Source organism: Lycorma delicatula, chromosome 12 (assembly GCF_047948215.1).
Source record: "Lycorma delicatula isolate Av1 chromosome 12, ASM4794821v1, whole genome shotgun sequence".
In the NCBI taxonomy this organism is placed as follows: Eukaryota; Metazoa; Arthropoda; class Insecta; order Hemiptera; family Fulgoridae; genus Lycorma; species Lycorma delicatula.
In genome coordinates this window covers 2,891,934-2,917,256 of record NC_134466.1, presented here as the reverse complement: position 1 = coordinate 2,917,256, position 25,323 = coordinate 2,891,934, and the positions used below count along the sequence as shown (strand labels likewise).

At 29.2% G+C, this 25,323-nt stretch overlaps 2 protein-coding genes across 2 annotated transcripts in view; both read left to right on the top strand.

The window, feature by feature from the left end:
* Nucleotides 1–1,796: 1,796 nt before the first annotated feature.
* The window catches only part of LOC142333334 (dynein axonemal heavy chain 10-like), a 363,654-nt gene continuing 340,127 nt past the window's right edge, over nucleotides 1,797–25,323 (top strand). The window contains exons 1-2 of the mRNA XM_075380355.1: nucleotides 1,797–1,813; nucleotides 9,311–9,481. Of these exons, the coding sequence (XP_075236470.1) occupies nucleotides 9,435–9,481 (47 nt within the window). The 5' untranslated portion in view covers nucleotides 1,797–1,813; nucleotides 9,311–9,434. The remainder of the gene's footprint in view (nucleotides 1,814–9,310; nucleotides 9,482–25,323) is intronic.
* On the top strand, nucleotides 13,968–24,788 carry LOC142333303 (uncharacterized). Its single transcript, XM_075380329.1, has 7 exons — nucleotides 13,968–13,976; nucleotides 16,183–16,301; nucleotides 17,813–17,822; nucleotides 18,196–18,357; nucleotides 20,171–20,288; nucleotides 23,126–23,369; nucleotides 24,648–24,788. The coding sequence occupies exons 1-7, from the start codon at nucleotides 13,968–13,970 to the stop codon at nucleotides 24,685–24,687; spliced, it is 702 nt and encodes a 233-aa protein (XP_075236444.1). The 3' UTR covers nucleotides 24,688–24,788.

The following is a 25,323-nucleotide window of genomic DNA, read 5'->3' as shown; positions in this document are numbered from 1 at the left end:
CTATTACCAAAAACAACATAATTATAAAAAAAACCTTTATTTTTTTGGTCAAACTAAAACATTAAATTAGTTCATAACCTAATTTTGTGGAGAAATTAATACATTTTTCTTTTCTTTTTTAGAAATAAATTACTATATTTTTTAAGCAAAGAATTGTAAAAAAATTATGTAAAATTTCCAGGTTTTTATATTTATGAATATATCTTTGCTTAAAATTATTTTGTTTTAAATTATTTTTGCTTTAAATTATATATTTATGTTTTTAACATAAATATATCTCTATATTATCTCATATATCTCTTTTAGTAACTATGTATAGAAAATTGGCCTCTTTCCTAAACAGCAGTAAGGATAAAAATAAATCTTTCAAAACAGCAGACACTTTAACATTAATTTATGAAGACAAAGACTAAAATTTAGGATACAAGAACTGTGTAAAAGAAAGAAAGAAGATAGAATTAAGGGGAATTTGGCAATTTTAAGTAAGGGAGACCAATATTGCTAGATAATTTGGTTCTAAAATAGATTAATTAGATACAAATTTTAGTTAAATGTCATTGAAGAATAGGCTCAATGTCATTGAAGAAACTTACAGTAACAAAATCCATTGATTAATAACAGCATTTGCCTATAACTAAATACCTCAGGATTTCAATTTTAAATATATTCAGAAAAATATTAATTGAGAAAGAAAAATAAACACCTTTTTGTTTAAATTTTAACATAATTAATATGTGTAATGTAGTTAAATTTTTGTTACCTCACTTTATTGAGATTATATTTTATTTAACACTAGTAAGCGTGACTAGCCTGAGTAGGGAGTAAAAGTAGAAAGAGTACATCTAAGTCAACCATTCATTTCAGAGCTTTCTGGAACGATTGGTTTGGTTTTTTATTAATAGAGGTAGATACATTTATATATATATATATATATATCATTAAGAAAAATAAAGAATACCAGGGCATGTTTTACGAATGAAAATAAATATTTACTCCATGTTCATATAAACATAGATTAGTCAGGAATTATTTGAATATGGAATTTACAAACCAATGGATATAGCAAGGCACACCATTTAATTGGCCTCCTAGGTTATAACAGATTTAGTGACTAAATTCTCAACAATGAAATTATATGAATCAGTTTGGAATACTATGTGGTTCTAAAAGTAGAAGCGAGAACGTAACAATTTTCAGTAATTTAAAAGAAACATATTTTTTAATGAAATGGTAGTCATGATGGAACGGAACGTTGAATTAAAAGATGTTAAAAATATAATCTTAATCAAATTTTTCGTTTCGTCATAATTAAAAAAAAAGTAATAATGACTTCTCGATTAATAATATAATGCCAAAATTTTTACGAATTTTACTATTCAAGAACAAAGAAAATGAACTGCTTAGTCCCAAGGTGTACAGCTGATATTTATTTATTATCATTACCAACATGACAAAGCTGTAATACTATCGAAGACAATTTTTTTGTTGAGATATTTAATTTCAGATTAGTTCTTATTACAGTTATATTTATTTTAGGATAGTAAGTCTATATATTATTATAACCTCAACTAGTATTTCCTTGTTTTTTTCCTGAAAAATGTATTTTTTTCTTTGAAGGTTTGAAATTTTAAATATTTTTTTGAATATTAAGAAAACATTTTTCAGAGATTTATACCATTTTGTTATGAAACATTTATAGAAATAATGTTGATAATGGATAAGAAAGCATTGTGTCGTTTCTTCCCGTGCGTTGCTGGTATCTGTTGTGACTTTAGGCAGTTTGTCAGAGGGTACTTTGTTAAGTTGTTATAAAGTGAGTTTTAACAAATTTTCGCAAAGAGTAAGTTGATGTGTTTTGTATCATTAGACTTTGATTAGTTAATTTTTCACCTTAAAACATTTTGTAAACGACTGTCGGTCATCAAATTTTCAAGTTAGTGAGTTCAGAACTATTGACCAAAGATGATTTTTGAAAGCCTCGTATTGTTAAAAAAATAATAGTAGGCTGATGAAAATAATTTTACTTGGAAATATTTTTGTAAATCTAACCCAACTATGGTTTTTTTTCAGTGGTTAACATTAATGTATTATGCGTTGTGCTTCTTATTATTGTACTTATTCGATTAATTTACAATGGTTTTGTTTCATTTCAAACTTTGTTTTATTAAATTTATTTTGTTGATTGTTTGTGGGGATAATGTTTTATAAAGCTGGTTCAGCTAATAATTCAAGTGAAATGTTAGCAAACCCAAAGTGTTCAGATAAATTCACGAAACATATATTCTCAACTTAATGAAAACAGTATAACTAACATAACACATTTAATATATTGTTTCCACTCATTTTTTAACAAATTAATTCACTTAATATCATGTCGAATTGAAGCATTACACATATTACAAGCAAAGAGCTGGATGCTAAACAGTTAAAAATGAATTGAAATTATCATTATAATCTCAGAAAGGATTAAAAATATTTCATAGAATTTAAAACTGAAAACTGTTTCAGTTGTTAAGTCTTCAGTTAATTAAGGAATAAGTAGAGGGAAAAATTTATAATTATATTTTAATCATCAAAAAAAATTTAGCTTAAAATCATTAAACCATTGAAACTTGCAAATCAGATTGCCTGCCATTATCTAATGCATACCACTCGAGTAGATAAAAAAAAGAACCTTAAACTAAAGAAATATTCCTATCATAAAATTTGAAGGATGGGATATTATTTTGTATATCACGATTGTAAACTTTCACAATAAGATTTTTAATGTTACTTTGGCTAGATTTAGGAAATTGGTTTCTGTCACTAGAAGTGCCAAAGATGAAATTAAATTTAGTCAAAAGAGTGGGCTTTATAAGGTGCTGTAAATTCAGTAAAGGATACATGGTCGAACTGAAAGAAATATATAAAGTAGAATTTGCTCATAAATACTGAAAACCAGATCAGTTGACTGTAGCTCTACATTTATTTGAAACTATTATAAAATTTGTTAGAAACTAGTTAAAAAATGTATGCAAATAAACAATTGTGAAATATGCTTTATCAATAATAATGTGTAATTAGTCATAGGGTAATTGTTTACAATTACAGTTTCACCTCCAGTTTTGACGAAATTTGGAATATATATTATTTAGAACCAAGTTATTCGTTACAATTGAGATTTTTCATCAACTCCTTTCTCACAAGTTACATCCCTCTAAATTACACAGTACCCTCCAAATATTTTGTAATTTAACAGTGCATAACTGTAAAATACATTGTTTTACAAAGTAAATAACTTGAAAATTCAATTGATAGGTTAGGTTAGGTGATTCTGTGTACTGAACTTTGTACAATATAAACATAACCCTAATGCTTGCATTGCTCATCAACTTCATCTAATTAACCTTAAATATTAAATTGACCAATTCTTACGTCGAGTTCATAATTATATATCACAAACATTATTTAATCGAAAATAATGTATTTTGTACAAATTTAATGTCACTAACTCAACCTTGACCTAAACCTAACTAAACTCAGTTGAATTTCACTTAAACCAAGTTACTTACTCTGTAAATAATATATATTGCTGGTGCATTCCATTTTAATTCAACAAATGATCAATGCATCACTATTTTTGATTATATTTGGTATATAACTAACCTACCTTGTAGTGGCCAAAAAATATTTTTTATTAGTTTTCAGGCTATCAAATTGTGTTTGTAAAATGGCATAAGGGTTCTTGCTACCCCAAATATGACAATTATGATGAACGCAGTTAACACCACTGAACAAATACACATACATCACTTTATTTCTGTGTTGGGCAGCGGTAATACATGCATGAGTTGCACAGAGAGAATATCATCAAAGATTTTGGATTGGTAGGATTTCCAGCCACAGAAAATTTGCTTGAATGTTTTTGTGCTTATATACCACTTCATCACTGCCTTGATATTACTTCATATACTGCTGCATAGCAAGAACCATATTCTGTTAGTGAAGAAAAAATCTTAATTCAACACATTGAACGTAACCTGGGCATGTGTACCAGAAGAATCCTAGTTCTCCAACTAGCAAGTGTGTTCCTGCAATTTTTAAAAATTAGTTGTTTTTTATAATTTTTTACATTATTGATAAATTCTCATTTTAACTTTGTAAATGCAAATTCTTTTGTGCTTAATTTGCAGATGAAATTGTGTTCATCATTAGAGTAAAATATTATGACTAATGCATTTAAAAAAAAAAATTATTGATTTACTGTTGATGGTGCATTATACAAACTTTTCCCTAATCTTTTCAAGGAGTACCAGTTAATTTTGAGGAGTACCAAGTAGAGAGTTAATTTTATACAGTTCATTCATTTGAATGTGGTTGTGTTCAAATCTTTTATTTATATTGAATCTAGAGTAGGGAGGTCTTATGTTTTTGTACTGGTTTTGATTTTTTGGTTTCCCTTGTTGGAAAAGAGAAATTATTAAAGAGGTAGTTGGTTGAAAACATACAGTATTTATACATATAAAAAAAGCAAATCAATTTTAGTATTTAAAGGAAGATAATAGTACAAAGGCTTAGTTTATTTTAGTTCTTTTAGAACATATTATTCATTAGATCAGTAGTTATGATGATATGGATTCATTCATTTATTAGATGTTTCCATAGAGTGAGATAAGAGAAAATGGTTGTCAGATATGAAAAAACCACCCTTCTACCCAAAAATATCTCAATCTAATTAAAAGTGTTCCATTGTTTGCATATGGATGATAGTAACAAAGTTGATGCCATATTATATTTGTTTGTTAGAAATTACAGTATGAAGAACAAGCAGGTTGTCGGTTCATTGATGTCTATTAGTGCTTTAAATGATGATGAACTGAACATAATGATTGCCAACTGCCACTGAGGGGAAGCTCGGTCTGATTCCAATGAACGAGCTGGCTTTGCTGGAGATCAGCTCCTGCACTCACAACCCTTCTCTAGGACTACCTTTGTTTTCTGTAGAAGCTTTGTTTTCCCGACTATTTTTTTTATTAAAAATTTACCTCTTAATATAACAGGTTTTTCAAAAAGGATACAACCCTTAGATTAAGATAGAAGTCACACTTTGGTAAATTTTATTTCTCCCTACTTGTCAGTTGGCAACTATGTACTCAAGTTAACAGCTTGTAAAACTGTTGTAACATCCTTATTATGCACAAGTGCTTTACCGTATAAATTCATCTATTGTGTTAAAGACTTATCGTGTTTAATATTGAGACTTATTGCACATATAAATCTTATAGACGAGTAAAAGGCGAGTTTCGGATAGAATTTTCCAATTCTCAGTTCTTAATAAGGTATTGCGTTCAATTAATAAATTTTGTGAGACTGGGAAGTGTACACAATTGGCAAAGCACAGGACGACTGTTACTGTTAAGGTAGAAGTTCTGGAGGATGTGAAAGAATGTTGTCTGACTTGCTTGCCCTATATGTCGCTCAGAAAGTTATTTTCAGGCTGTGCTTTCACTATCTACTGCTTTCAGGGCTACTAAAAAACTCTTGACAAAGGGTTATTGTATCTGTGTTGTTCAAGAACAGAAAGAAAGTAGACCGTGGAAATTGTTTACAGTTTTGTTCTTTTGTTGATGACAACTGTATTGAAATTTTGGATCGTGTTTATTTCAGTAATGAGGCATGGTTTCCCTCAGATAGCTACATTAAAGCCAAAACCTCCGGATATGTAGCGCTGAAAATCTTCACTCGTTTCATGGGTTACCATAACATACATGTTACACGTATGTAAAATTGGTGTTTGGTGTGCGATCGTGTGGCATCGTGTTATAACCCTTTATTTTTTGACAATCTGTAGACGGTATGGTTTATTGTAACTTAATTGCCATCAGATTTACATGAATGAGAATATTGGTTGTAGCAGGGTAACGCAACGTGTCATACTGCTAATGAAATGACGAATATTTTTTAATGCTTGATAATTTTTTGGCCATAGTTTGATATCAAAAGTGTTGTGGCCTCCCAGATCTTACACCAGCAGACCTTAGTTTTTAAAAATAATCCTCATACATTTGACAACTTGAAAGCGAGATTTCAAACATTACTAAGCAAACATTCTGAAAAGTGGTTGCAAATGTTATGAAATGTGTATGAACCTGCATTGCAATCACAGGAAACCATTTTGAACATCTACTGCAAAGTTATTATAGGTAATTTTGAATATTGTTGTATGCCTTTTATTAACATTAATATTTTTGTAATCAATACATGTCAAAGTGGTTGCATCCTTTTTTAAACACCTGTTATTTTAACCAGGAAAATATTTATGTAACTATCAATATTTTGGTATTCTATTTCTGAAACGTTCAGCCAGAAAGAAGATTCTGGAGAAATTGCAAAGGATCTACATGCAATGGGCTTGAGTGGGAAAAAAGATGATACCAGCTAATAGTTTAAAATACATTAAAATATCAGCTTCTTCAATTTTGAACATTGAGTATGAGAGTTCCTTACAAGGTCAATAAGATAAGAACCAAGTTCAGAGCTATAGTAAATCATAAAACTACAGATAAGATTTTAATTGTAAAATGTACACAACACTGATGTTTTAATGAGTAATTTTATGCAGAAATTAAAAAAAAAGCAAAGTTTGCATCTACCTCCACTAATGATAAAAAAGTTTAATCTGGCAATCTTTTGCAATTTATAAGTTGCAATCTTTTCTAAGTTGCAACTTACTTATGATTATTGTGATTTGACATTAACAAAATTTTCTTTGTGTATTGACTGTTGACAAGTGGAGCTGTTGATTTTTTTAAGGCATTTTCATATTTTCTGTTAATTTAGATATTTTCTAATCTGTTAATTTTGATGTTTCCCAGCCATGGCATGTTTTTTAATAAGAATATTCTTGTTTTTTATATTACAATATCAATTAGGCGTATCAGGAGATAAGATGTTGGTTAAGCTATCCTTGCTATTGTATTTTGGCTTTTTATTTCTTAACTTATCACTCCATTTTATAATCTATTTACCTTCTATTTTATAACTATAAATTGTTTATGTACGATGATTCTGTTTATGAAGTGATATATATGTTGCATGCTGTAGTGAAATTTTAACTGAGATCAAGGTAGCTTGGTGTACCATTTATAACATGTCCCTGTTATACAGCAATGCTTAATCATACACTGCTGCAGCAATCAAACAAAAAATTGCAGTACAGCCCAGACTAGTTGCTAGAACCACTCCAGACTATTGAGAGGTCAGTAGTTTAAAGGTGAAAACTAAATAAAACTTTCAAAATACACTTTTCTGCATTGCAGGTCCAACCTACCGGGTTATTCTAGGGAACTCGTCTTCCCAAATCAGCTGATTTGTTAGTCGAGAGTTCTCAGGTTCAAATCCTAGTAACGGCAGTTACTTTTATACGGATTTGAGTAGTAGATCGCGGAAACCTGTGTTCTTTGGTGGGTGGGTTACAATTAACCACACATCTTAGAAACGGTCGAACTGAGAATGTACAAGACTACACTTCATTTACACTCATACATATCATCCTCATTCATCCCCTGAAGAATTATCTAAACGGTAGTTACCGGAGGCTAAACAGGAAAAAGAAAGGAAAAAGCAAATTTTGAGGGAGTTACTCTTTTTATTCATGGAATACGATATCAACCCGTTCCTGATGTCATCTATATGTTTTATAGCGATCGGAATAAAATTTTTTTTTTGTCTTCAGTCATTTGACAGGTTTGATGCAGCTCTCCAAGATTCTCTATCTAGTGCTAGTCGTTTCATTTCAGTATACCGTCTACATCCTACATCCCTAACGATTTGTTTTACATATTTCAAACGTGGCCTGCCTACACAATTTTTCCCTTCTACCTGTCCTTCCAATATTAAAGCGACTATTCCAGGATGCCTTAATATGTGGCCTATAAGTCTGGCTTTTCTTTTAACTATATTTTTCCTAATTCTTCTTTCTTCATCAATTTGCCACACCTTTTCATTTGTCACTTTATCCTCCCATCTGATTTTTAACATTCTCCTGTAACACCGCATTTCAAAAGCTTTTAATCTTTCTTCTCAGGTACCCAGGTTGTTCCAAGTTTCACTTCCATATAAAGCTACACTCAATATACTTTCAAAAATCTTTTCTTGACGTTTAAATTAATTTTTGATGTAAACAAATTATATTTCTGACTGAAGGCTTGTTTTGCCTGTGCTATTCGGCATTTTATATTGCTCCTGCTTCATCCATCTTTAGTAATTCTACTTGCCAAATAACAAAATTCTTCTCTTCCTATTTTTACATTCAGTAATACATCTTCGTTATTTCTACTACATTTCATTATTTTGTTTTGTTGTTTGTATTCATACAGTTGTTCTTGCGTAGGACTTCTTCCATGCCGTTCATTGTTCTTCTAAATCTTTTTTGCTCTCAGCTAGAATTACTATATGAGCAAATCGTAGCATCTTTATCTTTTCACCTTGTACTGTTACTCTGGATCTAAATTGTTCTTAAAAAGTAATGGTGGATAGGGAACATCCTTGACACTTTTTTTTTTATTACGGCTTCTTTTTTATGTTAATAATAATAATTATTACTGTTGCTGTTTGGTTCCTGTAAATGTTAGCAAAGAGGTCCCCTCTTTCATTCCTTTTGCCCAGTCCGTATTCACCCACTATTTCCTTCCTTGCCTTTCCCAATGCTTGCATTCCAATTTCCAACTATTATTAAATTTTCATCCCCTTTCAATTGCTTCATCAATTTCTTTGTCTGCGCACTCTACCTCATCATCATGGGTGCTTGTAGGCATATAGAAATTAATAATGTCGGTTTAGGTTTTTTATTTTATCTATTACAATGATTCTATCGCTAGGCATTTTGAAATGCTCTACTCTCTTCTCCCTACCTTCTTGTTCATTAACCTACTGCCTGCCTGCCCAAGCTGAGATAATTCTAAAATCACCTGACCAAAAGTCGTTTTCTTCTTCCATCTGAACTTCAGTAATTCCTACTATATCTACATTTATCCTGCACATTTCCTCTTTAAATTTTGACTTCTAACATTCCACGCTCCAACTCGAATGTTAATTTTTTAATTTTCTGGTGACCCCTTTCCTAGTAGTCCCCTATCTGGAGATCCAAACAGGAGACTAGTTTACCTCTGGAATATTTTACCAAGGAAGGTGCCTCCATCTTTGTTAAATGAAAATGCAGAGTTACATTTTTTGGAAAAATAGTAATATAATAAAAAAAATAAAAATAAAAAGCTGCTCAGTTCATATTTGATTATAAAGAATTATATGTTATACTGTGATTGTGTTACAGCATATGGAAAATCAGGAATTTGGTTATGATGCCATTCAAAATCTGAAAGTGTATTTAATAAAGGGAACTGCTATTCTAGCTGATAAAACTAAAGCACCACAAGTGACAGCTTTGTTTGCTAAATATGGCATTGTGGTTGAATGTGATATATTGCACAACTATGGTTTTGTGGTAAGTAAATATATATTTATTTTAATTTTGAGCTTAAATTAAGTATCGTATTTCCTGAGCTTTGACTCCTGCCAAGTGGACTTCCTGGACCACTATAAATCTCATTCTGTGTGTACATTTCCTTGGGTGATATCCTACTGCATCAACCACAGGAATGTTATCCATCTCTTACATTGTGTCAAGTACCCGGTTTATCTGAGCGCCTTGATTGCAGACTTTGTCATACTTAACCTAGATGACAGCAAATCAGTATTTCATTTCATTGCAGTAGAACAGTCCATTTGCTATTCATTAGACAAATAAAGCACCATACTATATCTATCCAGGTTTTTTTTCTTTCTGTGTTATGCACATTAGTAATCATGCAATTGCTTCTAAGGGAGATATTTTGGGTTACCCATGGGTCAAAATATTCTTTGTTTTAAATAGCATTTTTAAGTTTAATGATGCTTTCATTAAACAACCTCTTGTTGTTTAGCAATGTAAAAAAGTGTAATTTCAGTTGTTTATGGGGAGCATTTCAAATACTTAATTGTATGTATGTGGTTAAAATTAATTTATTAGCATAAATTTTTGTAATTATTTTTTTCAGGTTATCATCAATTTTTAATTACTGTTTCTAAATTATTGAATTAATCATTTGCAAAACAGGAAATTTATAAATCTGATATCTAGAAAAAGATTTCTACCAGTATCAATTGCATTTAATATGCTTTGGGCTAATTTTAGGGGGAAATGTAAATAAGTTTTAACTTATGTGTATTAAGCTTACAAGGTCAAATTAGACATAATATATACTGGCATAAGTAGGCATACTAATCATTCTATTGCCTATTAGGCTTATTTTTTTTTAAGTGGAGTGCAGATTGTTCTTATTCTTAATAATACTGGTTTCATTTTGTAGGCTAATTGAAATACAGTTTTGTAAGTTGTAGAATAGTATGAATTCAAGTAAATCTAATCATTTAATTTCACTGTGATATGTAAAGCTTGTCTGATAGATTTCATGATTAAAAGGAGTAATCTTAAGTTAAACAAAGAATTTATGAAGTTTTTCATAAAATGATTGTTGTGCTATTATTTATAACGGTACTGTTTTGTACTGTTAAGCTTTAGAAATACCCAGAGCTTAAAATATTTCTATAATAAGTTATAGGTTTTTGTGCTTTTGCAAATCTTTTAACCTCATAATTGCGACATCCTACGTTCGTAATTATCTTTCTTTCAATTTTTAAAACTTTTCAGTTTTTATCATCTATTTTTTTACCTTCTACATGCATCCCCCATTCCCAAATTACCTTAATGTGATATTTTAATGCATGGCCTAACAGTATATCATATCTTTTACTTTTAAAAAATATTCTCAATTTCTTGTCTTTCATATCAAGTGATTTATCTCACCTTTACTGTAATTAAGAATTTTTAGGTTTCAATTTTATCAGCCATCTAATTTTCAAAATTTTAGTGTAATATTTACATTTTCATTCTTATAAAATTCAGGTGATGGGCAAACATAAACAAAAAAGAGTTGAAAACTATACAGTTGTACTGAATCTGTTTCGAAATCACTCAGAAGTAATGGATAATTTTGTTTTGTTCTGATTAAAGCGTATTTTCATCTTTGTGGAGTTTAGTTAATAAGCAGAATTATTGTTGCCTTGTATTTAGAAATTCTAAAGAGATTCATCAGCGACCTTTTTATAAACCAAAGTTAATTGTCTGATGTGGTTTGTTGCCATTCTAACATAATTAAACTATACTTCTAAGAAGATAAAAATGTGTATTAAATTCAAATTACATAGAGTGCAATAAAGTAGATTTGAACTTTGGACTCAATACTTATGTTCACCATCTGACAGTATTAAAACAATTAAATTCTAAAAAACAAAGGTAAATAAAATTAAATACATGCAATAAAATCATTTCAATGATATTAAACCGAATAAATTGTTTTTTATTTTTACCTATGATAATAGGCTTCTTTTCAGGCAATATAAACCATCCATTAAAATACAAAAAGAAATAGTATTTTGACTTACAAAAACAAAAAGGTAAACATATAAATAAGAAATAAACTTTTATTAAAGTAAAATTAATAACTTTGAATTAGAATATGCCTAAATTGCTTGGCCTCTATTGGCTACATCCTTAAAACAACCCAATTTACCAATTTGAAAATATAAAAATAATTTAACATGCAAATATTTAAAAGAAAATGAATCAATACGTAAATAAGATTTAAAATTTATTACAATAATGGTGTAAAATTAATCAGTTAATTACATTCAATAATATTGAAAATTGAAAAATATTGAAACTACTGTGCCTACAATGCCAGGCATCTTTACTACACATACTTAAACCCAGTATTACTTATAAAGTTAAATGAAATTAATGTTTAATAAATATATTTGTAATACTATTATATCCACATTGCCAGGCTTGTTTGCATTACAACAATGCCATAAAACAAGATCATAACTAAATTAAAATATTCATAAATAAAAAATAAACATTTACTGTAATATTATTAAAATAAAATTGATATTCTTGGATTAGATTGTACCTACATTTCCAAGCTTTAGTATAATACACATTAAAATCATTGAAAATAATATGAAAGTAATGTAATATGCATAAAAATTAGAAATAAATACATGAAATGCAAAAAGTAATATAGAATTAATAAACAAATATTGAAACTGTATAATTTACCCATCTATCTGCATTACAGTCACATTCAGTATTTTATTTATGCTATGTCAAGCTTTCAACAGGATATAGTTTTACAAGCTGAACTGTACAGGTCTATACATACAAAGTATATAATTTTTTGACCTTATCTGTCATTGTCTTTAACATCTTCGGTTTACATGGTATATAAATTTATAAAAATTAATGATTTTTGTTAATTAAAAAAAGTAATAGTTTTCATTATTATTTATTTTGTTTGATAGATTACTTATAACAGTCAGAATAAATATAGTACTTTTCGGTTAGCATCCCACCTAACACAATATTGACATAACCTAATGCTTACTTTGCTCACTAACCTTATTCTTATTGATAATATTATTTTAGATAATTATATTTCATTAAAAATAAACATTTTCAGTTTTATATTATGTTTTTCATATTATTGCGATAATGAGATTTGAAAACTTGTATTTTCTTGCTTTCAGTTATATTTAGTTTTGCATCATGTTAGTCTCGTGGCATTTAATATTCAAGGTTAATTAGACAAGGATAGAGAGCATTAGGTTATGTTGATATCATATTAAGTAGGATGCTAATCGAAAAATACCTAAATAACTACGTGAATAAAGTGAAATTATGCATGAGGCATCGTAGGCTAGATGAGAATATGGTTTTGAGCATCCTTGAACTAAAAAACCAATTTTTTTAAGAATATGTATACTTCTCTGTTATAGCTGTAGATTCTAAATTCAAGAATACTTCACAAAGAACAAATTTACTAGCAAATTATGATGATGTAAATTAATTAATCAACAGAGAGAAAAAATTATCTATAATGTTCACTAAAGCAAAGACAACTCTTGTCAATTCTCATATTCATGAAAAATACTGTTTTGAATATTTTCATGTCACTTTAATATATATTATCACAGCTGCAACCGTAGATTCTTATATAATATGGGATGAAATGGAATATCATCTGAATTCTATCATATCTGCAAAGTTAAACACATTGTGCGTATAAAAAGAAAAACTTTGCAAATTTACCTTCATTTTAATGAATTACTCTTTAGAATTTATTTTATAATCTGTTAGTAGTTAATTAACATATTTTGAGGAAAGTTGAAAGAGAAAAATATTCCACTAGATACATGCACTAAGTATTATTAAAATAAATAACAATAAATACCTTAGATTTTTCATCAGTTTTTGGTTTAATTTTATTCTTACTGAGAACAGAATAATCGTTAGTGACAATACCGGATTTAGTCACCATTACATTATCACTTTTAGTTGTAGTGGTAGTACTAGATTTAATACCACCTTTGACAGTGTTTGTTGAAGTTGGTGGAACAAATGTAGGAGGTTTAAATATTGGCTTTTTCGCAGTAGGTTTTGAAACATTTTTCTGACAATCAGACATGTTACAAAAATGTTTTGACTTGTGGGTAAATAACCTGAAAAATAAAATGATCCAACCTTAAACAAAATATAATTTCTTTTTATAAAAGAAAAAACTATAAAATTAATAACAACAATGTACAAGGTCTTGATTATCTGTTGAAAATAATATCATATAATCAAATTGCCATGACAGCTTACATGCACAGTAGTAAACGGAAACTATATTCTTGATACAAATGCTTCTATTCAATGTTGATTAACTAGCAATCAATGAAACATGGATTCAAATGTGATAAATGAATTATTATGATTAATTTTTTATAAACTAAGGACAATGCTACCAAGATCCGTAAATTATTTTTTCATTTTAGTAATAATATTACGAATGGCAGTGGTATGACAAATTCAAGATGAAAGAGTTGATGCACAGCTCATTTAACAACACAAAAAAGTTCAACCATTCAGTATTAACAAAAAAAAATAAGGCTATAATGTTTTACGATTCTAAGCCAAATTTGCTGTAGAATGCATAAAATCTGGAACTACAATAACAGAGCTAGAAGAAACTTCATGTAATCAATTCAAAACTAATGATATGGGATACTCACGATGATATTATTTTGATAAAAAGAAGATACTTCTCGATAAGTTGCAATTTACCACTTTAACGGGAAGATTTTCAACCATTTTCACACTACATCTAATGGTCTAAATGTAGATTTCAACAGAAATCTACATTTTGACCATCCCTCAATCCATTTTGACTAGTTTCAGTATGACGTCTATACGTACGTACATTCATATGTATGTTTCTCGCATAACTCAAAAACAATTAGGTGTAGGATGTTGAAATTTTGGTTTAGGACTATTTTAACACCTAGTGCTGTGCACCTCCCCTTTTGATTCCAATCGACTGAACCAAAAGAGTCCAAAAAAGCCCAAAATCCAAAAAAAAAATTGGATTTTGGACCTTTCTTAATTGCAGTAATAACCCCCCTCATTGAGAGCTTTTCAATGATATATCATAAGTGGTACTTTCATTGGTTCCAGAGATAGCCAAATAAAATTAAAATTTTTTTTTTTCAATATACTGATTTTATTTTTAATTATAGAATAATTTCCACTTACTAACTATTTTTATTATTATGTCTGAGTGCTTTCGGAAATTAATCCATCATCAGGGACATTTATGTGTTATGGAATAATTATTTCCTTTACAAATTAATATATTTAATGAATTTTGAATTTTTTAAAAACAAAAATTATAAATACAACAATTGATCGTCAAAAGGTCTACTGTCGACGTTGTCCATCATGTCAGTATGAAGCTCTCAATTGTTGTGTTTGCTAGTATGAAACAGTATAACCAATCTAAGAATCAATATTATTATTTAACATTTGTTTAAATAATACATCATTATCAAATTTGTATTATTTAAGTATATGTAATTTGTTTCAATCATATTTGTTTTATGAAAGTTACTGGAATATTCAAGAATATAAATAAAATTATCTGGATTATAATTATGATTATTTTCTAAGATATTTCTAGCAAAATTGGATTGTTCCATATTTCCCTTATTTATACAATTAATGTGTTCATTAATTCTGATCGAAAAAGATTGGTTTGTAATCCTGATATATTCCAAATCACAACTTGCACATTGTAAACTATATACTCCCTGTTTATCTAAATTAGATTTATTGTTATATTAAGTTTTCATTGTATCCATTAATTATAACTATATGTTTGATATAATCCAATGTTTAATTTTATATTGTTATGTTTTAAATATTTCATAGCTATATTAAGAATTAAACATCAATATTTTTTGATTCCAAGTTTGAAACGAATTATAGTGCCCTGTTTAGTGGGTTTCCTATTTATATCAATACCCAGTTTGTTAGTATTATAGTTTTTATTCATTTTTATATCTAAAAAATTTATGATAATAAATTCTCTTGAGGTCGAGAAAATAACGGCATGAATTTTTCACTTGCCATGAGTGCTGCGCAAAAATGTTCATTTTCTGTATGGTCCTAATATTTAGAAGCGTAAATAACTGTTTGGCTAATTTTAATCATTAACCTATTGCCTTGCTTGCAGTGATAAGATTAATGTTCATTCTTCTGTCAGAGTTGATCAGCAGATCTGTAGTCATATTTAATTAATATAACTTTAATATTTAAAATCATTTTATTAATTAAAAGGACACAATTGTTCTTATAAGACTGTAAAATCCTAACCTATACACTTGAAAATATCATATATCATGACTTGGTATTGTATCAAATAGATCGTATATTGTGGTATTGCAATAAGAGTGTAATGTTCCAAAATTAACTTACAGTCAGAAAGATCTAACCTCATTTATTTTGATGATTATAATTTAATTCCTTTACTATTAGTTATATGAATTAAATCAATGAATGGGTGTAAGTGAGAGAAAAGTCAATAAGTATAGTGGATTGACACATCTGATCATGATACAAAATGGTACATGTATGCATTGTGTACTATTATAGATGTATAAAATGGTTATAATATCTTAAAAGTATTAATTATATATATATTTATATTTATGTTTTTTTTTCTCTAGGAGAAAACAACAAAACGTCCTGATTTCCAGACATTTGTATCAAAAGGTAAAGAAAATATTGTTGAGAAGACTATTGGAAGTGAAGATAGGTCTGCAAAAAAGGGCGAAAACCTAAAAAGGTATTTTTTATTTTATTTCAATTAAAGTGTTTTTGTTCATGTGTTCTAATGATTATGCACATTTAATCCTGCTCCATTTTAATCAGTATTAATTAGACTGCTTTAAGCGAATCAGAATAAATAAATTAAATTTAATCATTTATTGAGTGGTGGCATTTTATTCTAAATACAATAATTCTCAGAATATTTTAATAGTAAAGTCTATTTAATATTTTATCGTTTAGTTCCCTATCGCCGTTACTTTTTAATCTTTACATGGAACTAGCAGTTAATGATGTTAAAGAACAATTTGGATTCGGAGTAACAGTACAAGGTGAAAAGATAAAGATGCTACGATTTGCTGATGATATAGTAATTCTAGCCGAGAGTAAAAAGGATTTAGAAGAAACAATGAATGGCGGGATGAAGTCCTACCCAAGAAATATCGCATGAAAATAAACAAGAACAAAACGAATGTAATGAAATGTAGTAGAAATAACAAAGATGGACCACTGAATGTGAAAATAGGAGGAGAAAAGATTATGGAGGTAGAAGAATTTTGTTATTTGGGAAGTAGAATTACTAAAGATGAACGAAGCAGGAGCGATATAAAATGCCGAATAGCACAAGCTAAACGAGCCTTCAGTAAGAAATATAATTTGTTTACATCAAAAATGAATTTAAATGTCAGGAAAAGATTTTTGAAAGTGTATGTTTGGAGTGTCGCTTTATATGGAAGTGAAACTTGGACAATCAGAGTATCTGAGAAGAAAAGATTAGAAGCTTTTGAAATGTGGTGCTATAGGAGAATGTTAAAAATCAGACGGGTGGATAAAGTGACAAATGAAGAGGTATTGCGGAAAATAGATGAAGAAAGTAGCATTTGGAAAAATATAGTTAAAAGAAGAGACAGACTTATAGGCCACATACTAAGGCATCCTGGAATAGTCAGTCGCTTTAATATTGGAAGGACAGGTAGAAGGGAAAAATTGTGTAGGCAGGCCACTTTTGGAGTATGTAAAACAAATTGTTGGGGATGTAGGATGTAGAGGGTATACTGAAATGAAACGACTAGCACTAGATAGGGAATCTTGGAGAGCTGCATCAAACCAGTCAAATGACTGAAGACAAAAAAAAAAAAAAAAAAAATTGTTTAGTATTTAATGTCGAGGCTAAGAGTCCAGTTTAATTCAACAAGAATACAGGACCTTAATGTAGTCCGGCTTAATCTGAAAGGATTATCATGCAGCCACCAGACAAAACACTCTGTGTTGGGTTGATCTGTAGTCAGCTCTTAGATCACAATAAAAATGCACTGATTTTGTCAGTGTTCCTGGCTTTACCAAACTGGTTTTCTCAAATTTTTCATCTACTTTTTCAATCAAATTCTTACTGGCAGCCGGCTTCTATGGTCATCATCATGAATGTCGTTTGCCATTTTTTTTTTTAAATGATTGCCACCACTGTCTTACTTTAGAATCGGTTCATAATATTTGGTCCATAAATTTCACAAATTTGTCTTTGAATTTTAGCTACAGAATTGTATTTTGTCATCAAAAATTGGATTACTCTCATATTTCACATTTGTGAGAGATCACAAATTGCAGCACTCATTATTAATAGATGAATATAAACAACTAATAACAAAATGACTAATTTATTATTGCTAACAGCTGACTACTGGTTGAAATAACTGAGTTACACAAACGCCATCTGCTTACATCATGTATGTAGACAGCCAGTTCAAAACACATCTTACTTTAAAAATAAGTCTGGTATTATTACTAGAATCTGAGTGCTGAAGAGATCTTGTAGTAAATGAATTTGATGAATAAAGTTGATCATTTTTATTTATGCGCCTTTATTGAATTATTTATAAATAATTATGTTTTCACTTTTTTGTGCTTATTTTTAGGTTTTATCTGCGAGATCGTTGACCGATGCAGAATATGATGAAATATTTACTGCTGATATTCAGAGGTCGTTTACATATAGTAGTGATGAGAAATTTCTATCTAATGATAACAGTAGAGAAAACTCTACATTTTTTGATGGACCAGACTCTTCTTCAACAACTGTAATTATTATTAAATTTATGTTATTTCTTTTCTTGTTTTTTAGTTACCTGTAGATGTAGTTATAATACAACAATAATTTTTAAAACTGGTAATCTGATTACAAGATTTATGAGTAACTGTGTTTTAACAATGATTTAATGTCATATCTATTTATAAAACGTAGTTTAAAAAGGTTGTTGAAATATTTTTATTTTATTTTACGAAAACTGTATTAATGATTTTTTATTATATTGCGGTTAGGGAAAAAGTTTCTTCGTATTCTCCCAGCAGATGACTTTAAGATCACATATTTCTGGTAATATTAATGAAATCTGGTAACATTTTAATTTGGTGTTTTTTAAAAGATAGCAGCATATCACTGAGTACTTTTAAAAATATTATGATTATATTAGTATATTTAAAAATTATTGTGTCGAAAGGAGTGAAAATAATAATTAAACAAATTACAATACATTTTGAAATTTTATTACAAAAATGAGAAGAATTGATGAAACCCAGGCTGCTAAAAAAATTGTTGTTATTTTTGAACATAATGTGATATGAACATGGAATGAAATCGAAACATTTTTGAAACTGCTCATTACAGATGATGAAAATGAATGGATCGAAATGTCAATAACAAATGGAAAAATTCATGGTTGAAGCATGTTAAAACTCTGCAAATGGTAGAAAAGCAAGAACTGATGCCAAAAAATTGTGGTATCACAATTTTTGCCAGGAATGTGTATATGATGAGATTGAAAAGCCGTTGTTCACTGGTCAAATGATTGACCGGTGCTATCAACGACTGAAAAGATTACACCAAGCAGTTAAGATAAAGCAGCCAAAATTGATTGACTGGAAAAGTGTCTTCTTCCATCACACCAGTGCCAGACATCTTTGTTGATCCATTGAAAATAGTGAAAGAAGCTTGGCTAGGAATTTCTGATGCATTCATCATATAGTCCTATTCTTGTACTGTCAGACCACCATTTATTTTGGTCTCTATAGAACTGTCTTAAATAATATAAATTTGGCTTCAGAAGAGATCTGTGATGATCACTAGTCCCAATTTTTTCATCAGAAAACAAGTTTTTAGGTTCTTCATTTGTGTTTTGTGAAGATAGTCATTGTTAACCTGGTTGGTATCAATTTTCTTTTGAAATCAATCTGAAATAAGAAATATGTCAACATTATCAATGTCAGTCTGGGAGAGTATGGAGTGTTCTACATCTTAGTGATAAATTTTATGTGAGGAAATAAAATATGTACCCTATTCACTGATATTTTTTTTCCCTTCTATTGACAGTCGGTTCTAACTGCTTAAATGCTGTATTCTCTCGGGTTATTGTTTCTGCAACAACAACCCACAACAGCTGCTATATCATAAAACAGGGATTGAAGGTATATTTTATAATGATCTCAAATTTAACACCAACTTTCAGAAATTATATATGATGTGATAGATCTTGTGTAAAAAAATCTAACAAAAAAGGATCTATGATAAGATCATATGGTTTTTGTTGTCGCTATAAAGTTTTACTCTTTAAAAGAGTGAACTAAATTTTCTTTTAAAAGTTGTTTTACTTGATCTCCTAGTAGCTTAAAAACTTAGCTTAATGTTTAAAAGAGTTTTATTTAAACAAATTTTAGAGCCATTTAGGTCAAGTAAAACAATTTTAAATTATTTAGTCTTGCTCTAATAAAGAGTAAAACTGTTAGAGACAGCTAAGAACCTATCGTAGGTCTTTCTTGTTATATTCTTTCTGTCTTGAAAGATGATGATATGCTATTTATTTTTTTAAAATATTTTTATGTGTATATTTTTTTTAGGCTCCAGGCAGTAAAGGAAAGAAGAAGAATATTATAGAACCAAAGGGCAGTATTAAAATGGTTGAAAGTAACAAGAAACCTTTATATGAGGAAAATGAAGGTCATAAAAATGATACAGGTACGTGCTGTGCTATGTTTAATAATTGTTTTTTAACAAATCATAAGTTTGTATAATTTACTCTGGTAATGTACACAAGATTATAATGTAAAACAGTTTGTAAGACTTAGAAAATTGTTATGTACCCTTACAAATAACTTTACAGTAATACAGTCTTTTAATGTTTGTGTAAAAATGTAATATCTTCTCTCTAGTAAATCGTGCCTAAACAAAAAATATTCTCTATTTTTTTTCTTTTATGATTGTGCGTTTATATTATTTGTTTTACTTTCCTGGCATCACAGCTCAAGAAGAAAAGTGTAATTCAATCAAAGAATCGAGTATGGTTTTTTTATGTTTTTCAAAGTTGATGACCAGAAACCTCAAAAACCAAAAATAAAATGGTGGGGGTAATGTTCATATGTACTTAGGTGGTGTGTATGTACCCATCGGGTTGGTCTAGTGGTGAACACGTCTTCCTAAATCAGCTGATTTGGAAGTCGAGAGTTCCAGCGTTCAAGTCCTAGTAAAGCCTAGTAAAAATCAAGTCCTAGTAAAATTTTTACACGGATTTGAATACTAGATCGTGGATACCGTGTTCTTTGGTGGTTGGGTTTCAATTAACCACACATCTCAGAAATGGTCGAACTGAGAATGTACAAGACTACACTTCATTTACACTCATACATAGCATTCTCTGAAGTATTATCTAAATGGTAGTTACCGGAGGCTAAACAGGAAAAGAGAGAGAGGTGGTGTGCATGTGTGTTAACATATTTGAAGCTAATAACTTTTGATTGGATTGACTGATCTTGAAATTTTTTTGCAGACTTGTGTATAGGGGGCATTTTTTTGGTAAAATTTTGGAGTCAATATTTCCAGGGAGGTTTTTTGGAGGTCATTTTCTCAAAAACTTGCAAACATAACCCCACTTTATTTTAAGCTTAGTATGTGTGTGCATGCTTATCTTACCATTTAAAAAAAAAAAAATTGCCACATATTTTCCCCTTTCCCCCAAAAATTGAGAAAAGCTATCCTTTTGTTTATTGCATATTTTATATCAAATTTTTTTTTAATGTCTTCTTAGGCATAGTAGTAGTGCAAGTGACCCCAAAGAAATACTTTGGTAGCAATATTGATGGTGGGGAATTAATCAAAATTTAAAAATATTGATTTTTTTTCAAAGCTTTTTTGGATTATTTAAACTTTAATGTTATTAAAAGTCTAAATAATAAACTTTTAGTAATAATATTACAATAAAATTCATCATAATTCATCCCCACTCCCAAAAAAGAAATCTTAGGCAACATGAAATATTTTGTAGTTTCAATGTTTAAAGTTTCAAGTTAACTTTTTTAGTTTCATATTAAGCCCTTAACTTTTAAAGGAAAAGGTATAAGTAGTGAAAAAATACAAGTATTTTAAAAATTCAACGTTGGTGAGGGTTGTTTTGAAAAGTTCTCTGCCCGACAAAGAAAACAAGGTTCAGAATATTTTTTTATTTTTCAATGAAGTCACTCCTGCAATGTTCGTAAAAACAAATTTGTTCAACTGTTCTAAATAAGTGGTTTTCTCAGCTTTGACTTTATCGTTTGAAATGAATATTCATCCAGCGACCCTTTTCTTCATGTTTGGGAAGAAGTAATCAGTGGGAGCCAAATCTGGTAAATACACACATGTAAAAAAACTTTGAAGTGTAGATCATAGAGTTCTACAGCAATAATTTGAAACGTGTGTATTTTTTTATCATGGTGAAAGAGAACTTTATTTTTGGCCAGATGTGGATGTTGAGTTGTTTGTAATGTCATCAAGTTCATACACCTTCAGTCAGCAAACATTTATTATAGCGTTGGTGATGATTTCATTGGCCGTAGCAGTTTTGGTTAACCCGAGTGTTTATCTTGAATGGATGTATGAGGCCACATTTAAATTTTCAGCTCACTTTTTATTATTGAAAACAAAGGAAAAATCGTTTAAAGTGGTCCATTCCTTTTTTTTTTGTCCTTGGGGTTAATCTTTTAAAACAAAGTACCTTATAACAGGTTGAACTTTAATTTTATCCATATGTCAGAAAATGTTTGCTTTATTTGCTTTAAAAAAGAAGCAGCTAAACACCACCTACACATCTGAAAATTTGCAGCATGCAAATCGTGCAAAAGATCTTTAATGATTATGAAAATCTATATAGATCTATAGAAAACATCTAAATGTATACTGTTTGATCATACTTGACAAACATTATACTAATTTGGTCATATTTGCACAGTCTCTGTGTCAGGCCTACAACTTTCCAAAAGTCTGTAGTATCGTATCATTACAGTTAAATGCAAAATATACAATTTATAAACAGAAAGGGCTTAAAATGAATTGTTTCACATAGGAAGAAATTGATTAATTCATTGCTTTACACTGCTTTTAAATTTCTGTTATGCGACTGTGATGCTTGTAAAGCATGTGAGATACAAATGGTGTTAGGATTGATTTTTCTAAAAGTAATGATGTTCATTATACAATTTCTATGGTAAATGGAGCATTCACCATGAATAACTTGTAGGATTGAACATTAGTTGTATCTCAGTAGTTTAATATAATAATGTGACATTTCAGCTTGATGGGGAAAAAATGGGAAATTGCTTCATTTCTCACTTTCTTTAATAAACAGTGTTAATCTTGGAAATGGCTCTGCCATTTTTATAGTGACTGTTCACATGTCAAATTGTATAAACTATTATGTTTACTGAACCTAACCTAAAACATGTACATTTTAGTAAGCATTTTAAAATGTTAGAAAATTTGAATTGCTTAAGGTTTATTTTTATTTACTTGTTTTCACAAATAATTTTTATCATATTTTACAGTGGAATCTCACGACGAAAGTGTAATAATGGAAGATAGCAGTGAAGATATAGTATCTAATTCTGATTTAGATACTACATTTGATAAGACAGTAGATATTTTTGAGAAGAAAAAGAAAAAGAAGACATCAAAATTGTCACATGGTGAAAAATTAAGGATGATTTGTGAAATGATGAGTCCTTGGGGAAGTCATGCTAGTAATAAATCACATAGTCAAAGTTCTTCACTTAGTACTCGATTGATTCTGTAAGTTTATAAAGTATTTGTTGTTTTAGAAATGTTAACATCTGTTATTGAGTTTGCCATAATTACTCAGCTGCCAAATTTTAACTACACATCTAAGATGGGTGAAAATGTATTAACACCAAATTTTCATGTAATCTAGACATGTACGTTCACTTGAGATGTTCAGAATGTAAATGACTTTGTAAATCTTTTTTTCAACAATCTTCCAAAATGGTATCATGAATTTTCTCAATGATTACTGATGTTTTTATCTTATTTGGATGATCTTTGTGCGATTCCTGTTTTGTGCTTGTCCAATCGTGTTTGAATCCACCAAATTGAAAGATAAATGGTTGTTTTCAATGGTATATCTGTAAAATCATTACTCAGCAAGGCTTAAAGACCCATTTCTTGAGTCAAAGATTTTTTTTTAGTGGTTATAACTAATTGATCAGCTCTTATATTATTAGCTATTCTTCAGTGATATATGTTTGAATTCCTGGGAGTTCCTGAATGCACCTCATATAGGGTGTCCTACCTTACTAAACAGCATTCTGTGTGTGTATTAGCTTAGCATCAGAATGTACTGATCACTAGTGGAAAATCACCATTTATTAGTACATGTCTTGTGTTGGTCAGGTGTATACTTGTTATATTATTATATAATGATATATCGTATATATATATATCTGTATATATGCGAAATATGTATTGAAGTTTTGGGAAAATTTAGTATTTTTTAAGCAGATTTGAATTTTCAGACGAAAATCACAAATATCTCGAAAACGGCAAGTCCTTGCGTTCTGAAAAAATTTTTTGACCCCCTGGACGAGTACCCCATCTGTTCACAGTGGTACCCGTTGGATGATAATATTTTCAAGTGTCCCTGGGGTACCATTCAGAAATTGGGGAAGGGGTATGATGGGGGACCTCCATAATATCTCTGCAATCGCTCGTCCAAGCTGGAATCCTTATTCTGCATTTTCATCCCTATAGATTTTTTCGTAGCACAGAAAAATTGTTTGTAAAATTAATTACTCTCAGTGATATTGTATTCTTATTATTTTTTAAATATATTTCTTTCACAAAAAATACATGACATATAAGCAACCTTAAAACAATCTCTCAATTTACTAACAATAACATCAGCATTGTAGCTGTTTGGAAAGCCATCATCATATTTTTAATATAACTTAAAGTATTTATACATATAACGTTTTCAAAATAATGATATTTATTTTTTAATATTTCTATTGAATAATACATTTTTTTATTAGTGCTATCAATTTTTTATTCTAGTCATTTCAAGATTCTGAGGAAATCATTTCAGAAAACTTGAACAAAAAAGTATCAACAACTCTTTCAAATGAAAAATTATCTGAACGACAGATTAAATCAAATAATTCTAATCAAATAATCAAACCAACTATGGTATTATATGAGAATAATAACAACAATAATAATGATATTGTTTCTGAAGAAAATAATCAGATAAAGGATTCAAAAAAAGGTACTACTAGTGTTAAAAATGATAAAAATAGAGTTTGTCAGTGAAGAATAATGAAGTTATGAAAAATCCAAAAGATTCAACTTTGAAAAAGAAACTTTATCGCATAAAAATATTAATGATATTCCAAAAGTTCAATGTTCATTAAAAAATAAATATAACTCAAATAATAATAATAATGTTCAAAATGAATCAGTTGCGTCATCGTCATCAAGCGATAAATACTCATGGTCAGAAGTTAAGAAAAGGTTCTATCAGCCACTTCCGTCAAAATTTAAAAATCATAAAGAATCTTTAATGTGGTTAATGAAACTGCGAGACGTTGGGACTTGGGTAAGTTGTAATTTTATATTACTAAGAATTTACTATTAAGGAAGCTACTTTATATACGTATGTATAAAAGGTACATCAGCAAAGTAGAAAATTTTGGTTATTCATTTTGGTTGCGGGGAGCTAAACTTGATGGTA